The sequence below is a fragment of the Paramisgurnus dabryanus genome, chromosome 5 (genome assembly GCF_030506205.2).
Source record: "Paramisgurnus dabryanus chromosome 5, PD_genome_1.1, whole genome shotgun sequence".
NCBI lineage: Eukaryota > Metazoa > Chordata > Actinopteri > Cypriniformes > Cobitidae > Paramisgurnus > Paramisgurnus dabryanus.
The window spans coordinates 8,581,051-8,598,072 of NC_133341.1; the positions used below are offsets into that span (position 1 = coordinate 8,581,051).

The following is a 17,022-nucleotide window of genomic DNA, read 5'->3' on the forward strand; positions in this document are numbered from 1 at the left end:
ATTGCTATGATTGTCCTAAAGAGTTTAAATGCGTAGAATCCCAAAACAAAAAGTAAATGAGGCTCTGTCACTCAACAATTTCAAGCTTTAACCCAGGTTTAAGCAAAAGTGCAACAACTTCACAGTAGCTTAAATTTTCTGTTCAAGAAATCAGATAATTACAAATTTTGTAACATATAACATTACAATTTTAAAAATAAACTCTTCTCAGTATAGTGTGAACTGTGAATATAAACAATGAAATATGCCTGTGGCAGACATATAGCCTGCTTAAAGAGTGAACAAATGTAAACTTTTATCTATAACAACAAAACACGTGCTTGTTAGATCTCTGAAACATTGTGCATGCTCATTCTAAAAAAATTTTGCAAAAAAGATGAGCCTGTCCACAACCTCTGGCTTAAGGCAGGCCCGGTTGCAGGTAACATATTCCCCCACCCACACTAAATACCCTCTCTGAGGGGGCACTAGTGGCTGGAATGGAAAGATATTTTTTAGCCAGTAAGCTTAGCCTTGGAAAGTTGGGCTGATGCAGCTTCCACCATTCAAGAGGATCTGTGTCTGGCTCTATGTCTGGAATAAGGAAATACATTGCAAGCTCAGTCTCAATTTTTGTTTTCTCAGATTGTGAGTGTGGCGTGGTGGATGGTGCACTGTTTTTAAAGAAGACACCCAGAGTCATTTTCTTTTTTGGTGGGGTGTTCTCTTGAACAGCTGAGGGACCAGCTTCCTCTGTGGTAGAGTTGCAGAGATCTCAGACACCGCTCTTTTTTAACAACTTCCAGTTTGCTAGCATCAATGTAGGTTGTACGGAACCTCGGGTCTAAAAGTGTCGCCATGTCCAAAAGTTCCTCTTTCTCCAAATCACAGAATTGACTTTCGAGGTAACGCATGATGTTAGCTTTGATTGTTTTTGTTAGCTCCAAATCTTCCTCCTCTGGCAGGAGGAGACTTGTTTTAAACAAATGCAGCACTGGTTTGATGCATGACACACTGATATATGATTCCCCTGACAGTGCATCAGTGAAGTCCTGGAGAGGTTTCACTGCTTTGTTGGTGGCTTCTAATACTTCCAAATCTTGCCACGTGGGAACAAGATGATGCGTTTTCTTGTCCGCACCCAGGACACGAGTAATTGCCTTCTCTTGCTTGAGAAAACGCTCAATCATCTTTTGAAGAGACCCCCAACGTGTTGGGGATTCTGAGATCAAAAGATGCTGGGAAAGTCCAAGCTCAGCCTGCAACTCTGTCATGTCTCGCCTTTTTTTCCAGCTGTAGGAGAAGGCTGATACAGCTTTTTTCCAGACCCCTATGGCCCGATTGATCCTTAGATCCTTTACACCATTCTCTATAATAAATGTGAAAAGATATTTAGTATATTTTTTGTCACTCCAAACTATATATTTGATTACGTGAGTTTTCAAAATTGTTTTGTTCTTTTATCACAATTTTAATAGCTGTAACACAGTTTAAAACATAATGTATAATGAATGCAGATTAAGGAAAAGTCAGGTTTACTTATGTAACCCAGTCTATGTGTGTAAACCAGTTGAAATATATACCATGTTCTGGCTATTAAATTATGAGCAAACAGTACTTTACAATGTGCAAGTATGTGCACCTATTTATTCTTACACCAACTCTTACCTATAGCATTGTGGAGTCTGTGGCCAAAACACTGCAAGCTGGGCCAGTTGTTGTCTTTAAGGGCTTTTATGATGTTGGTGCCACTATCAATTGTCATGCAGACGAGTCGTTCCTCCAAAAGTCCCCAGGAGCTGAGAGCGTCTTTTAAGCCATGGGCAATTATGTCACCAGTGTGGTTGTCTGGGAAATACGCTGTCTGAAGACAGATGCTGCGCAGAGTCCAACTAGTGTTGATGTAGTGAACCATCAGACTCAGATATGGCTGCATCGTCCGGCTGGACCACAGGTCCGTTGTGGCCGAGGAAAACTGCATCTCCTCCAGCTTACTGCGGATCTTTTCCCGAGTGTATTGTACAAGTGACGACCCATTCAGACAGCCAGCGACCAGCAGTAGCAGAGCGACGCGATCTCATTCATTTCAATGGAAACCGGGCAACTTCCAGCAACACGAGCGAAAGTGACTGTTGGCAACCGTATGGGCGTGTCCAGCGATGCGAGAAAGTTAAGAAAAGTTTAACTTTATGCAAATGTCGAGCGAATTTCGGGAGCGCCTACCAATGAGAACAAAGCAGTGGAGTTCACGTCATCCTTCTCTCGTCAGTTACTGGCGTGGATGGTACTCATTTGTTTATGACAAGCAGATTTAGAAACGCCTCATTGAAAGAGATGGGTGACACACAGTGATACCATCGCTGGCTGTCTGAACGAGGGGTTAGGCAGCGCTACACTGGCGAAATACTTGTGACTGGGGACAACGTACCTCGCATCTAATTCTTTAAGCATGTGCTTAAAGCCTCGCTTTTCGACAGAATAAATTGGCAGCATGTCTGTGGCAATATAAAATGTGATCGCCTCTGTAATCGCTTTCCATCGCGCTCCGTTCTTATCATAAGGCACACGGTTTGTAAAGCTCTCAGGAAGTGCAGTTTGCTTTTTAGCAGGTGTGCTAGAGAAGCCGTTTTCACTACGGAGCTGGCTGCACTTCTCCCATTCTTCGCAATGTTTATTCCTCAGGTGCTGGAAAAGATTTGTTGTACTGCTGCTTCCAGTAGCAACAGCCTTGAAACATATTTTGCAGTAAGGCTTCGTCTGTGTTTTGTCTGCTGCATCAAAACCAAACCAGTTCCAAATTACGGAATTACCTGTGCCTTTCTTTGGAAGCAGTTCTCTGCTAGTACTACACGGTGCCATGTTGTTTTGATTGTGTTACACGCTTCTTTTAGTATCTATTGGCGCTTTTCCATTGCATAGTGGGTCGGGTCAGCCTACCTCACTTTGGCGTGGTTAGCTTTTCCATCGAGTTTAGTATCACTTCGGAGTGGGAGGGATTATAGGCGTGTCGTTATATTTACGCTGCCTACTGCTGTGACATCATACAAGGGAGAGCGTTGTTGTACATTCCCATACATTCATTGATTTCTCAGTCTGCCACAAAATTAAAATTGGCCACCACAAATAGATGTTTGCACATCGCGTTTATAACTACCTCTGTCTCACATGACAGTTTCTGTTCAAACACCCGACCAGTGGCGTCAGTCGACGGCGCTCCGCTGAGCCTCATTCAAGTTGCATTTAAGCATATATAATGCGGACGTGCACGTCGCGAATGTGCAAGTCTGAAAAAAACTGTTATGGTGTCCCGGATTCTCAACCTGTGGATGTTTTTCATCGCTAAAAGGGTGTTTGGAAACTTATAGCAGAACACAGATAACAACATGTTTGCTTGAGACGGCGCAAGCTAGCAGTAAGCTAAAGCTAATATTTACATTATAGCGATGACGCTTCTCTCAGACCAATCAGTGACCTACAGTGTTTTCGCGTCACGTTTGGTATCAGCTCGGGTCGCTTGGAACCCCAACCGAGGTGGTACGAAAAAAAGTATCGGGTACTACGTACTGCACCCAATGGAAAAGCTCCCAAACGTAAGCTGACCCGACACAAACTAAACCAAACCGTGGGGTACTATGCAATGGTTACGCGGGGCGGGGGGGCTGGCTCATATCGCGATATGGTAACGCACAAGGACGAAACGCGGAAAAGTCCGAAAAAACTATTGTGGCAAAAAACTCGAGTTTGCAAAATAAAAATCGTTTTACACTACAAAATCGATAAATCAATGTTTTGCCCAGCCCTACTTAGGCTATTTAAACAATAAAACCAAATCAAAGGTATTTTACCAGTTATTTAACCAGCCACATAAATTACGGACAGCAGCCAGAAGAACATCCCAAAAAAAGTGTAAGTGCAAAAAAACTGTTATGATTCTCCAGATAGGAGAGAGGGAGAAAACCCAGGCGCAGGTGTAGATGAACACAAAGGTTTTATTTTAACATGACACCAAAAACAAAAGACCCACGAGGGGGTAAAACAAAGCAATGACTAAGACAGATATTCACAAGACTACTCGAAACTCAGACAGGAACAGGACTGGTATACAAATCAAACTTGAACAATATACTTGATAAACTCTCTTGACATTCAGATTTCACAGGTAAGTATAAGTACAGATGTAAGAACAAACGAATCAGCACAGGACAGCAAATACAAGGGTATTAAATAAGGGAGCAAATCAAGAGGGGAACAAGTGACAACAAGCAAACAATAATGGGATGATTTCACGAGGAAACAAGGGGCCGGGTCAGAAGACGAGACAGAAAGCACATGGCATGAATAAACAAAGCCAGTGCTTTCACACAAAACATGGGCCTGTCATCATCCTGCCTCCAGGATAATAATAAAACAAGGACAAGAGGGCAGAATCATGACAAAAAACAGCAGTGGAAGACTAGTGGTTTGACAGGGAGGGCTTTTAAGGCATCTGATGGGGGCTTTGGCTGAGATGCTCAAAGCATCAGACGGGAAAGCACTGCCAGCAGTCAAACTGGGAGAGCACTTCCGAACTTGACTAGGGAGACCCTCGCAAAATCCGACAGGGGCTTTAGATAGGAGGCTCCCAGCATCAGACAGTAGGTCCTGCCGGCAGTCAAACAGGGATGCTGGAGTATAGTGTTTAAAAGAGCAAAAAATTAGGCTTCCGACTGGGAGGACCAGGAGGAATCGAACATGTAGGTCCTGCCTGCAGTCAAATGGGAATGCTCGAGTACGGTTTAAAAGAGCAATAAATTAGGCATTTGACCAGGAAGACCCACGCAACATTCGATGCAAGCTTTAGCGAATGGAAATGTGTTATGGGGCTCGACCAGCAATTCGAAGGGGCGGGACTTAAAACAGTGAAAAAAAATTCTGCATGGCCTACGAACGGGGAGCCCACTCAGTGACGTGCAAGGTAAAGCCGTAAAAAAGAAACTGGGTATGAATATAATACGAATATACACGCACACATAAAAACACATATAAATGCACACACACTCACACAGTTTTTTACTGCCTTAAATTTTTTGTTTAATCAGCTCAGAAGTCATTTCAACTTACTATTATTTATCTCTAGAAGAGATGAGTTGTTATAACTATTAAAATGAACTTGACTTATTTCAACTAGATTTTATAAGTTAGTAAGCTGAAATTCCTTGAATTGAGTTGATTAACCCTTGTGAGTTGTTCAAATTTACTACCCTTTTGGGTTGTTCGTGTACAAAAAAGCCATAATCACTTTTTATATTGAAAATCTGTAATTTTGTGTTTTTTTCCCCAAATCAGTGAAAACACTTATGAACTTGGCAATTAAAGAGTCACCAAAATTTTGTAAACTTATTGTAGTTTTGATCAGTACTGAGGGTGATAAACAGATTTATGCAAAATTATAATAATAATAATTTGATAAATATTTACAGACGCTTAAAGGTAGGTAATCACGATCCCACCCTCTAGTCAAATCGCAATCCAAAGTCACGCCTCTTTCAAAACACATGAACACGCACAGATCAGACAGTCACATCTCATGTCTCATTCACCAGTGAGAAAACTTTGCAGTACAAAGTGAATAACATTTCCAAAATAACCAATATAAACAACGTGTTTACATCAGAATTAGTTTAAGCACACTTTCGGTTGTGTAGACGTAGTAACTATATCGTTACGCTAATCCGTAAACTAACACAAATTTCATCAGCAACACAATGTTTCATCAAAGTAGAATATCTGAATGCATCTCAATACAAACATATCACGTACCTACCTTACCAAAATAAACAGTGCAACGACCCTTTCAGACCCTTTGCCTCCTGCAGCTGTTTGCATCTCGTGGTAAAGCAGTAAAGTTACCGATGTTAATTTGGGTTTTTGTTCTTTGCTGATTCAGGCAGTTTTTGCTGTTGTTGTTAAAAAGATGTCTTTTCGTTTTGTGGCTCCTGTGCAGGTTGTCAATTCAGCAGAAAAGTTTACAGGAGTTGAGCGCACGTGAATGCGCCGATGACGTATGGTGTCTGTGTGGACTAGCTGCGTGGTGGGCATTCAAATTACGCTTACGGATGAGAGACAAAAAGGGCAACGTCCGTTTGGACCGAAATCTACAATTGGTTGAAATTTTTTGGTCCTACGCCTTTCACAGATGACATTAATTTCTACAAATAAATTTAAACAACTTAACATAGTGATTGCTATCAGGATGTGAGGAGACTTTTAACCAGCATAACTAAAAATGTTTCAGGATCAAATCTGTTACCCTACCTTTAATTTAGTGGCTTTTGTTGTACACAAACAACCTGAACCAAATGATCTCACAAAGTTCCGTATAGTCACAGAATTTTTTGCAAATTTTTCTGTGACATTCTCACGGATCTCCGCATATTTCCGTGGACCTGCCACGGACTTTCTTTTCCGTGGCGTTCTCACAGATTGGTTACTCAACTGCTTTTTCCTATTTTCAAACCATTGTCACTTCGGTTTAGGGTTAGATCTGGTGTTTGCGTTAGGATGTCACTTTAAGTATTGGTTTATACTATTTTTCTGATTTATTCTTTTATATTTTCTAAACTTTAATCAATTGTCGCCTGGCGTTGGGGTTAGAGTTGGGTAGGGATGTCATTTTATGTAAATCTAACACTAAACCGAAGCGACAATGGTAAGAAAATAGGACAAAACAGTTGAGTTACCAATCCGTGAGAATGCCACGGAAAAATGAGCAAAAAATTCTGTGACTGTGCTACGGAAATTCAGGAGATCAGCTTGACCTGAAAGAGTAGTCAATTTTGCCCATGGTATATTTTTTTATTTTAAAGCATTTTCTTAAAATATGTGTAAATATAACATTTGTCACCAAAAATCATTCCATTTGCTGAAACACAGAGAAATTGTGGCCAAATTAAGACACAAAAAATTGCCAAAAATGGCCTCAACAACCCAAAAGGGTTCAACAAAAAATGTAAGAATTTTTTTTACCGTATATATATACACACATACAGTTATTCATTTATTTTAATAAACCAATAGAGGCATTTAAATTGTCATGTTTTCGGTGCTTTCAGTTTCAACTCCAGCACGACGTAAGTGGGAGTGATATCAGCGTGAGTGCGCAAGTGAAGCAAATTAATTAACTAGGGATAGATGAGCTACATTGCAAATTATTTTTGTGTTTAGCGGCTTAAACAATGCAAAACAAAGGATAAAAGTACAATACTTTTAAGAGTAATAAAAATACAGGAGAAAATCGGGACTGGGTCGTCTGCGGAGGCAACCTCACGCTAGATTTGGTCACATTTTAACAGGTTGAAGACAGCAGAATAAGAGATAATTGGAAGCCTAATCAAAAACTTTTTCTTTACTAATACTGTTGTTCTCACTATAGACATAAAAATAGCTAGGTATAATAGCTTTTTAGTTTAAAATGGTACTTAAATGCAATTAATTCCCATTTTTAAGTGACTTCATTTTGTCAACAATTCCTTGCAATTAACCACAAATGCATGAATAATAGTTGTTGATTTTATTTAGTTAATATAAAAAACTGCACATGTAACATTTTCCAATGCGTCCACCTTATCTTTGTACAGCACTTTGTGAATGTGTTAGCATTTAGCCTAGCCCCATATATTCCTTTGGATCCAAACAGGGATGAATAGAACCCACCATACACTTCATTGTTTCCCTATTTAAGTACTGTAACACGAGTTCTTTTTATCTGCTTAAAAAATCGGCATGTTTTATTTCGTGCCACCATACTTAACGTTACTTGTGTAAATGTAACTACTAACACATTAACGACGCTTTGTGCAAAGATAAAGTGCACACATTGAAAAAATATAGGTATGTGTTAATTTGCTGATGTAAGAACATAGTCAAATATTGAAAAACGGTGGCCTTACTAAAAAATCCAGTTAAATTAAGACCAGCATAAGCTGGTGAGCTGGTTTTAGCTGGTATTGCTGGTGTATCAAGCTGGTCTAGCTGTGTTTTGGTCATTTTATAAGCTGGTCTAGTTGTGTTTTGGTCACCTTTTAATACTTTGTGCTTGCGTCCGCTACCTTTGTTTTGAGCTCGTTGTACTTGCCCTCGCTCTGTTGTTGCGGGTTTGTGCGACTCGGATCACGGATGGACTGCAGCGCGAGAACCGAGCTGCATGTGAGTGCCTTGGATGGGGCGATGCATCCTTTCAAGGCAGTTTCCAAAAGTCTCCAACCACGCCAGAAAAAAATCGCTAGATTTGTCATAGTCGCTTTTTTAATAAAGTCGCTAAAGGGGTCTAAAAAGTTTCTTAATCTAGCGACAAAGTCCAAAGTTGGCAAGACTGCGCGGACTTTTTTACACTGTAAAAGACTTTCTGCTCGGACTGACTGTTCGTGCGCTTGTATGAACTCTGCTGCCTCTGGTTGGCTAACGATGGAAATTAAGCCACCCCGATAGATCCGCCCCTGGTAACAGGGTGGATGGTAACAGGAGTGACATTTTATGCTAAACTCGGCCATTACTCATATGGTAAACAACATGCTTATTGACCATAGAAGATTTTTAACATGTTTATTAACAATATTTCTCAAAATTACAAAAAATATTGTTTCCTTTATAAATAAGCATAACGGGGACATGTTTTACCACATCAGTAAACTATTCTAAATTGTTAAATAAAAAGCTGATAAAAGAGTGATACCTACTTTGCTTCTTGTAGATGATTTCCCTTTTTAGCTGCTTCCTAAGAGTCATGTAATTAGAGGATTAACCAGGCGGTGTGTTTAAGGGGATTTTCATAAGAGTAACAGGGGACATTCATTTTAGGGAGGCAACTTTATTTAAAGATTTTAATAACTTAAAATGCATTAATAATTAAAAATAACATTTAGTGAGGAATATTATAAATATGGCAATACAACAGTAAAAAATACACTACAGTTGTTGATACACTGACACAGCTCACATTTCTTCTGAAAGCTTAATTATTTCTAGAAATACTTTCAATACTTCAATACAAAAAAAGATTGTATGACAATTTTAAAACCTGATGTTTCACTGACAGATCAAAATAATAAGTATGCTATACCGATTGAAAAAAGAAATAAACTTAATTTATCCTCTATCCATGTTGACACAGGTCCATCCTGATGAAAGTAGTCTCAAAATTTCCAGGAAGATAATGAAGGGGATACTAGTTTGATAAGAAGTTATTGAAATGCATTACTAAGACACCTTATTTGGATTTATCCTTTTATTTTTAACCTATCTGCATGTACATTGACAACACAGTTCAAATGCTCAATTTCGTCTACCTTAAATATAAAACTGATTCATGTCAATATATACCCATGTTGTTTTACTGTTAACTTGTTTAACCAACAGCTGTTACAAAAAGGTTAAGAATTTTGAACTTTATAATACTTTTTAATATTTCCTTCATAATTTTTTTTTGTGTAATCAACATAGATAACAAGTGATTGAGAAAAATATATTCTTATTAAACTTTTTACCCAAAAGTTGTTCCCTTTGTAAAACATAACAGTCGCTGATCCTCTTTACTTGTAAATGAACAAACACAGGTAAACAGTTCATATAATAGTCATATTTATTTTTAAATCAATAACATTAATCGATCTTATCAGTAAATAACAATGTTGGATTGATTAAAAAAAACCTTAGAAATGCCCTTTAGTACATTATGCAATAAATGCATTATGCAATTCAATAGAGCACATTTATGGGATAAAAGGCACTAGTTCATCACAGAGCTATCAAAACACTCTTTCTGTTTATCTTATTTAACAGCCTTACGGCAGTAGTGCATTATGAAGGTTTATGTTTTTCTTCATTTTTAAAACGTTTCAGAATGGTACAGTATTTAATACACAAACTTGCCATAAAATATATATTTCAATTATACGTGCATTTAAAAATATGATCCATCTTCAAAAAAGGAATTCATGTCCTTAAAAGTGTGGCAAACTTGTTTCAATTGTGGCTTAATTAGGCATCACTAGGTGATGATGTCATACACAAGCTATTAATGTACAGCTTGACGTGTATCGTTTCATTCTTAGAGTGGTGATCTCATTTTAAAGTCAATTAAATACTAAACACCTTAAAAAACAGTTGCTCAGAAAAAAATTACTTTTACAAAAACAGCGTAAAACCAAAGGCACATTTCATTATTTGTTGTAATTTGTGTAAACTAAAACTAAAATGAGGAGACTTTAGCTAGCAACTCTTAAAACCTCACCGGGATTTTCATTTTCCATAGAATTTTTTGTTCAAAAGAAAGATGAGTAGGTTGACATTGACTTTGGCCTTGTCGAACATTTTCATGACAGCTACTCCATCATACTGAAGCTGCAACAGGTCCTGAAAATACAAAACACAAAGACCTAAAGAAAACAGTTCTGTTTTGGGGTGTCCATTAAGTCAAAACCATTTTTGTGCACATGATGGGAACTGACCTGGAAATGCAGTTGAACCTTCTCCATCTCAACTCCCATAAACTTGGCCTTTATCTCAAAGTCACCCACTTCCTCACAAGGAGAAATGTCAAACATGACATTTTTTAACCTGGAACATAGAAAACACAGAGTGAAGTACTGAAAGGCAGAGCTTGTTAACAAAATAAGCGTGTTATTTTCTTAAAATTACCCGACAAACCCAATAACTGTCACTTAGCACTGAAAAACATCAATGAAATTTAGTTTTTAATGTCTTCAAAAATAGTTGATTATGCACTCCCTTTACTCCTCTTTGGTCTAAATAAAGAGCTAAACCAAATGGTTAACTCCTCATAATGTCAAAAAAGCCTGCTGACCCAGCACCTTGAGCACATTATATTTATTCTCTAAAGAGCGATGTGTAATGTCATAGCCACTGGTCTTGGTTTATACATTTTGTGTTTGATGATTATGACACTGAACTTATGCATCATTAGTTATTACTCATATAATTATTATAATTTAGCAATAGCAGTAAACAGGATCCTACTGATTGGTCTGCAGGCCTTCAATTTCCAAAATGACTCCTTTCTCGTGCAGTTTGGCAGCGGTGTACTTCAGAGATTGGACCTTGGACTTCTTGCTGCCTTTCTCTTCTTCCTTTTTGTCCAGTTTAATGGACCTACGTGAGTTCCTGTCACAAAATAACCATCAATGCAATATTCCATGTCCTGCAAGTAATGACAATAACCACTTCCCAGTTTCCACACCGGGACACTCCTCTATTGTATCTCCACTTACTTTCTGTTGAGGTTATCCAGGCAGGTTTTGATGTATGTGTCATAGTAGTTGATCTGTTCCTGATAAAAAGCCGCCTTGGAGTTAAGCGCAGTCAAAGTTTGCTGCAATTTGACTAACTCTGCTTTCCTTCTCTGCCTGTACCGCCTCTGATATCGAATATCCTACCGAACAAAAACAGGGGTCGTATCAGACATCAACTGACAACCTAGCTAAAGGGGCTTATGGTACCTTGTAGCCCTAAATAAAACAGCACATGGTCAAAGCAGAAGTTCAGTAATCTGAGAGGTAACTCCGACCAATGTCAGGAGCATAGCAATCATTGTATGTTATATGAATGTCTCCATTAGTCACATAGATAATCACCTCTTTTAAATTGCATTTAAAACCCGGAAAAAAGACATTAAGGCCTGACCTTGGAGATGTCGTTGATGGCTTCTTGATACTTGTTTTTTGAGCTGACAAGACCAGCCTGTTCCAGTGTTCTTAGGTTCCTGAGGATCTTTCTCTTCTTCTGCTCCAGAGGCAACTGTCGGTCCTCCAGCATGGCCTGGCTGCTCTTTAACCCCTCTGGAGTCTGAGCATCTTGCACAACTTGTCGTTCCACTAGTTTAGAATGCTCTGCCTCCTGTAGCATGATCAAAAAAAGTGTTGAATCATGGGAGGTTGAGCTATTCATATTTTTTTTACTCTGAGTGAACAACTGAAAGTGACAGCAAACCTGTGCAGGAGAAGCTGGAGTTTCTAGGATATCAGTTAGTGTCTCCCCTGGTTGGACTCTCACAACATCCACTATCAGTTTCTTAGTTCTGTAAGGTGACAAACACAAAGACAGATGTGCTTGTCAAGCTTATCAGACTTATTCTTTGTTGTCTCATTTTGTATACGGGCTGTCATTGTGCAGAAGAGAATGCAAGTATACTTCACAGGCAACTGTAACTACACTTACTTATGATGTAGACTTGTTATTACAACTCATCTCTAGTCAAGATAAATTGAAAAGTAAGTATGTTGTAAGTAAGTTGAAATTATTTATAAATCTAATTTGAATAAATAAAAAAATAAGGCAGCATAGAATTTTTTATAGTGTAGTCCTAAAGTAGTCTTATAATGGTTCAGATAGTTTTTTATAATAAATCTTTGAAAATCAAATTATGAGAAAAGAGTGATTTTCATCTTGTCACTTTGTTGGTATAGAAAAAGTCTCAGTTACGTATGTAACCCTCGTTCCCTGAAGGAAGGAAACGGAAGACGTCACGTCGTGACCGACAAATTGGTAATTCGCTTAGAGAGAACAATCTACTTCGAGAAACTATTAAAATGCCAGGGAACTTAGCATGCAGGTATTTGCATCTGCCGGTGCCGCCCTGCCGGTTGCGTATTTGACAAGAGGCAGGTGCAGATATCAAATTAGCTACTTTCGCTGAGAAAGCCGAGTATCAGTGCCCGGCCGGTAATCAGCAATGGAACAGCAAACTGTGCTGACGGAACGTGATGTCTCCGTCCCCTTCCTTCAAGAAACGAGGGTTACATATGTAATCAAGACTTTTACTTTCAGTCGGTTACTAGGACTTCATGTCGTGACTGATGAATTGTGAATCCCGCGCCAAAGCGGCACTACAGCTGACCCTTCCAGTGCCTCCATAAACCTTCCGAATCTACAAAGAAGATGGAAAAAGGCTATACCGCAGGAGGCCAGTCACTACTTGTTCCTTAACCCACGATAGTGAACCAGCAAACTGGGAAGCGACCTGACTGGGCGGATCTAAGAACACTGCGGAAGCCACCCCCTGGAGGGGTAAATGGGCATAAATAGACAGTAATAAGACATACTGGGGAAAACGTGGGCTAGTAGATAACCCCACGGAAAATACTCACAAAGGAACCCTGTGTAGAGCACCCAATATGGAGGCCCGAGCAAAACACATAGTATTACAGAGAATGCAGCTAGTGAGAGGCTGACAAGGCAGTGGAGGGAGGTCAAAAGAAAATGTTCACGCTTTTTTACCAAATGGCCTTCCATACTGGTACTTTGGTGTACCGCCAATATGTGACTGCAAGCCGACATGCGAGCCGGTGCTCAGTGTTCCTCTAGATGAGGAGAGAACACGAGAGGGGACCATCTCAAAACGAACACTATAGAATCTAGTGAACTGTGTTAGGTGTCGCCCAACTAGCAGCTCTGCAGATGTCTGTTAGCGAGGAACCACGAGCGAGTGCCAAAGAAGAAGCAACACTTAGTAGAGTGTGCTATTAAATTAAATGGGCAGGGGGTGCCCTGCATTCATAAGCAAGGGCAAAAGTGTCTACAATCCAGTGAGACATCTTCTACTTGGCGACAGCTTTCCCCCTCTGTTGACCACTGTAACAGACAAAGAGCTGGTCTGAGGTTCTAAATCTTTGCCTCTTTCAACATAGAGGCGCAATGCGTGTACGGGACATAACAAAGCCTCCTCCAAAGGCAGCCCTTGCAAGTTCACCACCTGATCTCTGAAAGGAGTGGTGGGAACTTTGGGTCCCTAGCCTGACATTGGTCTCAGCCTCACACTGGAGACAGCAGGTCCAAACTGAAGGCACGAAGCTTTGACTGAAAATGCATGGAGGTCCCTTATCCTCTTAAATGGAGGCCAATGCTAGCAGGGTCAGAGTTTTCATTGTGAGAAACTTCAGACTCACAGACTGCAGAGGTTCGAAAGGGGCGGCCTGCTGGGCTTTCAGCACCATGGACAGGTCCCAAGGAGGAATAGAGGGAGGGCGCGAAGGGTTTAGCCTTTGGGCACCTCTTAAAAACCTAATAACCAGGTCATGCTGACCCACTGACCTGCCGTTTATCAAGGTATGTGGGGCAGATATCGCAGCAACATCTACTTTAATGGTGGAGGGTGACAGCCTACCATCCAACCGATGCTAAAGGTACGAAGCACGATGGTGATGGGGCATTCTAGGGGGTCTTCTTGTTGAGAAGAGCACCATACAACAAACAGGTTCCATTTTAGTGTGTAAACGTGTCTTGTAGACGGCGCTCGCCCTGCAGCAATGGTGTTAGATACCGCTTGCGGTAAATCACTCAGAACCTCCGCGCCAAAAGAGACCATATGTGGAGATTCCACAGGTCAGGGCGCGAGTGCCATAACATACTACCCCTTGAGCAAAAGGTCCTTCCTCAGGGGAATCTGCCAGGTAGGGGCTGTCGCGAGGAGTGTGAGTTTGGGGAACCAGTTCCTGGTGGGCCAAAAAGGAGCAATTGGCCCACCTCGTCCTCCCTGACTTTGCACAGTGTCTGTGTGAGAAGGCTCACTGGGGGAAACGCATATTTGCGAAGACCCCGCGGCCAGCTGTGTGCCAGTGCAACCACACCGATTGAACCATCAGTTAGTGAATAAAACAGACAACAATGTGTTGTCTTTGGAGATGCAAACAGATCTATTTGCGCACGGCTGAAACGTTTTCAAATCAGCTGAACCAACTGGGGGTAGAGTCGCCACTTGCCTGGGCGCACTGCTTGTGAGAGCGCATCAGCTGCTATATTGGCCGAGCCAGGAATGTAAATGGCACAGAGAGACCTCAGAGTCTTCTGACTCCAAAAAAGGAGATGACCAGTGTTGGGGTAACACATTACAAGTAACATGCATTACGTAATAATATAATTTTTCTGAAGTAATGAGTAAAGTAGGGCATTACTTTATAAATGTACACACTAATATTTGAGTTACTTTTAAAAAAAAGTAATGCAAGTTACTTTTCTGTTTAAAAAAATTCAATTTAAAAATAAAATAATGTACCGAATTAAACTGAACAGTTTGAGTCAGAAACGGAGAGGGCCGGCCAGAGCTTGACATTTTTGCAATTATAAAAACACCTGTGAGGCCTGAAAGAGATCAAGCCTCAGCCAAGTAAGAAAAAGTAACTTAAAAGTAATGTAAACATTACTTTCCATGAAAAGTAACAAAGTATGCAATTAGTTACTTTTTTAGGGAGTAACTTACTATTGTAATGCATTACTTTTAAAAGTAACTTTTCCCAACACTGGAGATGATGGGCAAGATGCGACAGGTGACAAGAGTGTAATCCTCCCTGACGGTTGATATATGCAACGGTTGCAATAATTGGCGGTGCAAACTAATACATCCTTTCCCTGCAGCTCTGAGATGAGAGACGAACGAGTGCAAGGTAAACAGCCCACAACTCAAGGCAATTGATGTGCCAGTGCAGCTGGGGTGCATTCAACACCCCCGAGACTGCAAGCCCGTCGTACGTGGCTCCCCACCCCGTGGAGAAGGCATCTGTACATGCAACAGCATGCCTGGAGACCTGTTTCAGGGGCACACCAGCCCGGAGAAATGCTGGGTCAGACGACACGCAGATGTAATGGTTACACGATGCACATCGCTGTGCCATGCTCTCCTCTAGACTCGGTTGTGAAGCCAATGTTGGAGCGGTCTCATATAGAGCAGCCTGAGCGGTGTCACAGCCGCTGCTGCCACCATATGCCCCACAAGTCTCTGAAATTGTTTCAGTGGGAGCGCTGACTTGCGGTAGACTTAGGGGGCGGGGCGTGTTGCTGAAGACCGGTTCCCTTGCGCTGCCTGATATAGTCTTAGGTGGGGGAATAGAGGCGGCTGTCGCAGGACATCCTCGGGGAGGAGCAGACTAAGGAGCCAATTTAGACGAACCCGGGGCAGCTTTCTTCCGGCAAGGCATGATCTGAGCGATCACCTTTTGCACAGCAGAGAACTGCTGGGTGAAGTTTTCTACTGACTCGCCAAAGAGGCCAGCCTGGGAAACTGAAGCATTCAGTAGTTTGATTTTGTAAACCTCCTTCATGTCCGCCAGGCACAGCCAGAGATGGCGTTCTTAGACCACCAATGTGGACATCGCTTTGAGCGCTAAGTTGGTGGCTGCCCGTAAACCCTTAAAGGCAGCCGGATCTTAACCTCCCTCATGCAGGTCACTCAAAACCTTAGCCTTATGCACCTGCAACATGGCCATCGCATGGATGGCAGAGGCTGCCTGATACACAGCCGTCGTAAGACCGGATGTCTGCTTACAGGCATGTGAGGAAAGGGTTGTCCAGTCCCTCCAGGAGGAAGCGGTGGCCGGACATAGCTGCATTGCGACCGTACCCTCCACTGTCGGGATCCCTGTATAACCCTTAGTGGCCCTGTCGGAAAGAGAAGTGAGGGCTGAAATGGGGCTTTCCATAACCGAGTCAGTGCTACCCGACCTGAAGGTGGGAGCAGATCCGAGTCAGGATCAGAGACAGACCCCCCCCCCCCCGATGCAGTGACAAATACTGAGAAATTCAAAGGAGAACCGACAGATACCGGGGGCACCATAGAACACAAGCTCCCCGTCTCCATCAGCACCTCTGGCGGCTGAGGATGTCCGTCTTGAGAACAGGTGGGGAACCAGCCGAATGGTCCAGTACTGTAATGCAGAGGTCGTCCTTAGGGAGCTTCACAAGCGCACCCTGGTGGTGCTCGACACCAGAAGAAGGGGGGAGACGCTCCCGGAGGAATGAAACCCACCTCCGCAGATCCAAGAGGGACATGCTCTCGCAGTGAGAGCACAAACCCCCCCATGAACGCCGTCTCAGCGTTCTCGAGACCCAGGCATGAGAGGCAGAGCTTGTGATCGTCCTTGAGTCCCATGTATTTGCCACACCCAGAACAGCACGGTCAAACTGCCATCTTCAAAAAGACGCAAATCTCTGTGACATGAGTGAATGGCTGTCTTTAAAAAGACACAAATTCAACTCAGGTTGCTCTTTTAGGGAAACACT

At 41.6% G+C, this 17,022-nt stretch overlaps 2 protein-coding genes across 2 annotated transcripts in view; both read right to left on the reverse strand.

Annotated features, from left to right (window-relative positions):
- Window positions 1–659: 659 nt before the first annotated feature.
- On the reverse strand, window positions 660–1,987 carry LOC135744741 (E3 SUMO-protein ligase ZBED1-like). The gene is made up of 2 exons (XM_065263056.1): window positions 1,648–1,987; window positions 660–1,348 (listed from the first exon to the last, which is right to left on the reverse strand). The coding sequence occupies exons 1-2, from the start codon at window positions 1,958–1,960 to the stop codon at window positions 660–662; spliced, it is 1,002 nt and encodes a 333-aa protein (XP_065119128.1). The 5' UTR covers window positions 1,961–1,987.
- A 7,585-nt stretch (window positions 1,988–9,572) lies between these two features.
- Window positions 9,573–17,022, reverse strand: part of iqgap2 (IQ motif containing GTPase activating protein 2) — a 59,634-nt gene continuing 52,184 nt past the window's right edge. Inside the window, exons 33-38 of the mRNA XM_065263065.2 lie at window positions 11,962–12,049; window positions 11,656–11,868; window positions 11,244–11,404; window positions 10,993–11,136; window positions 10,464–10,572; window positions 9,573–10,368 (exon numbers count right to left, since the gene is read on the reverse strand). Of these exons, the coding sequence (XP_065119137.1) occupies window positions 10,255–10,368; window positions 10,464–10,572; window positions 10,993–11,136; window positions 11,244–11,404; window positions 11,656–11,868; window positions 11,962–12,049 (829 nt within the window). The 3' untranslated portion in view covers window positions 9,573–10,254. The remainder of the gene's footprint in view (window positions 10,369–10,463; window positions 10,573–10,992; window positions 11,137–11,243; window positions 11,405–11,655; window positions 11,869–11,961; window positions 12,050–17,022) is intronic.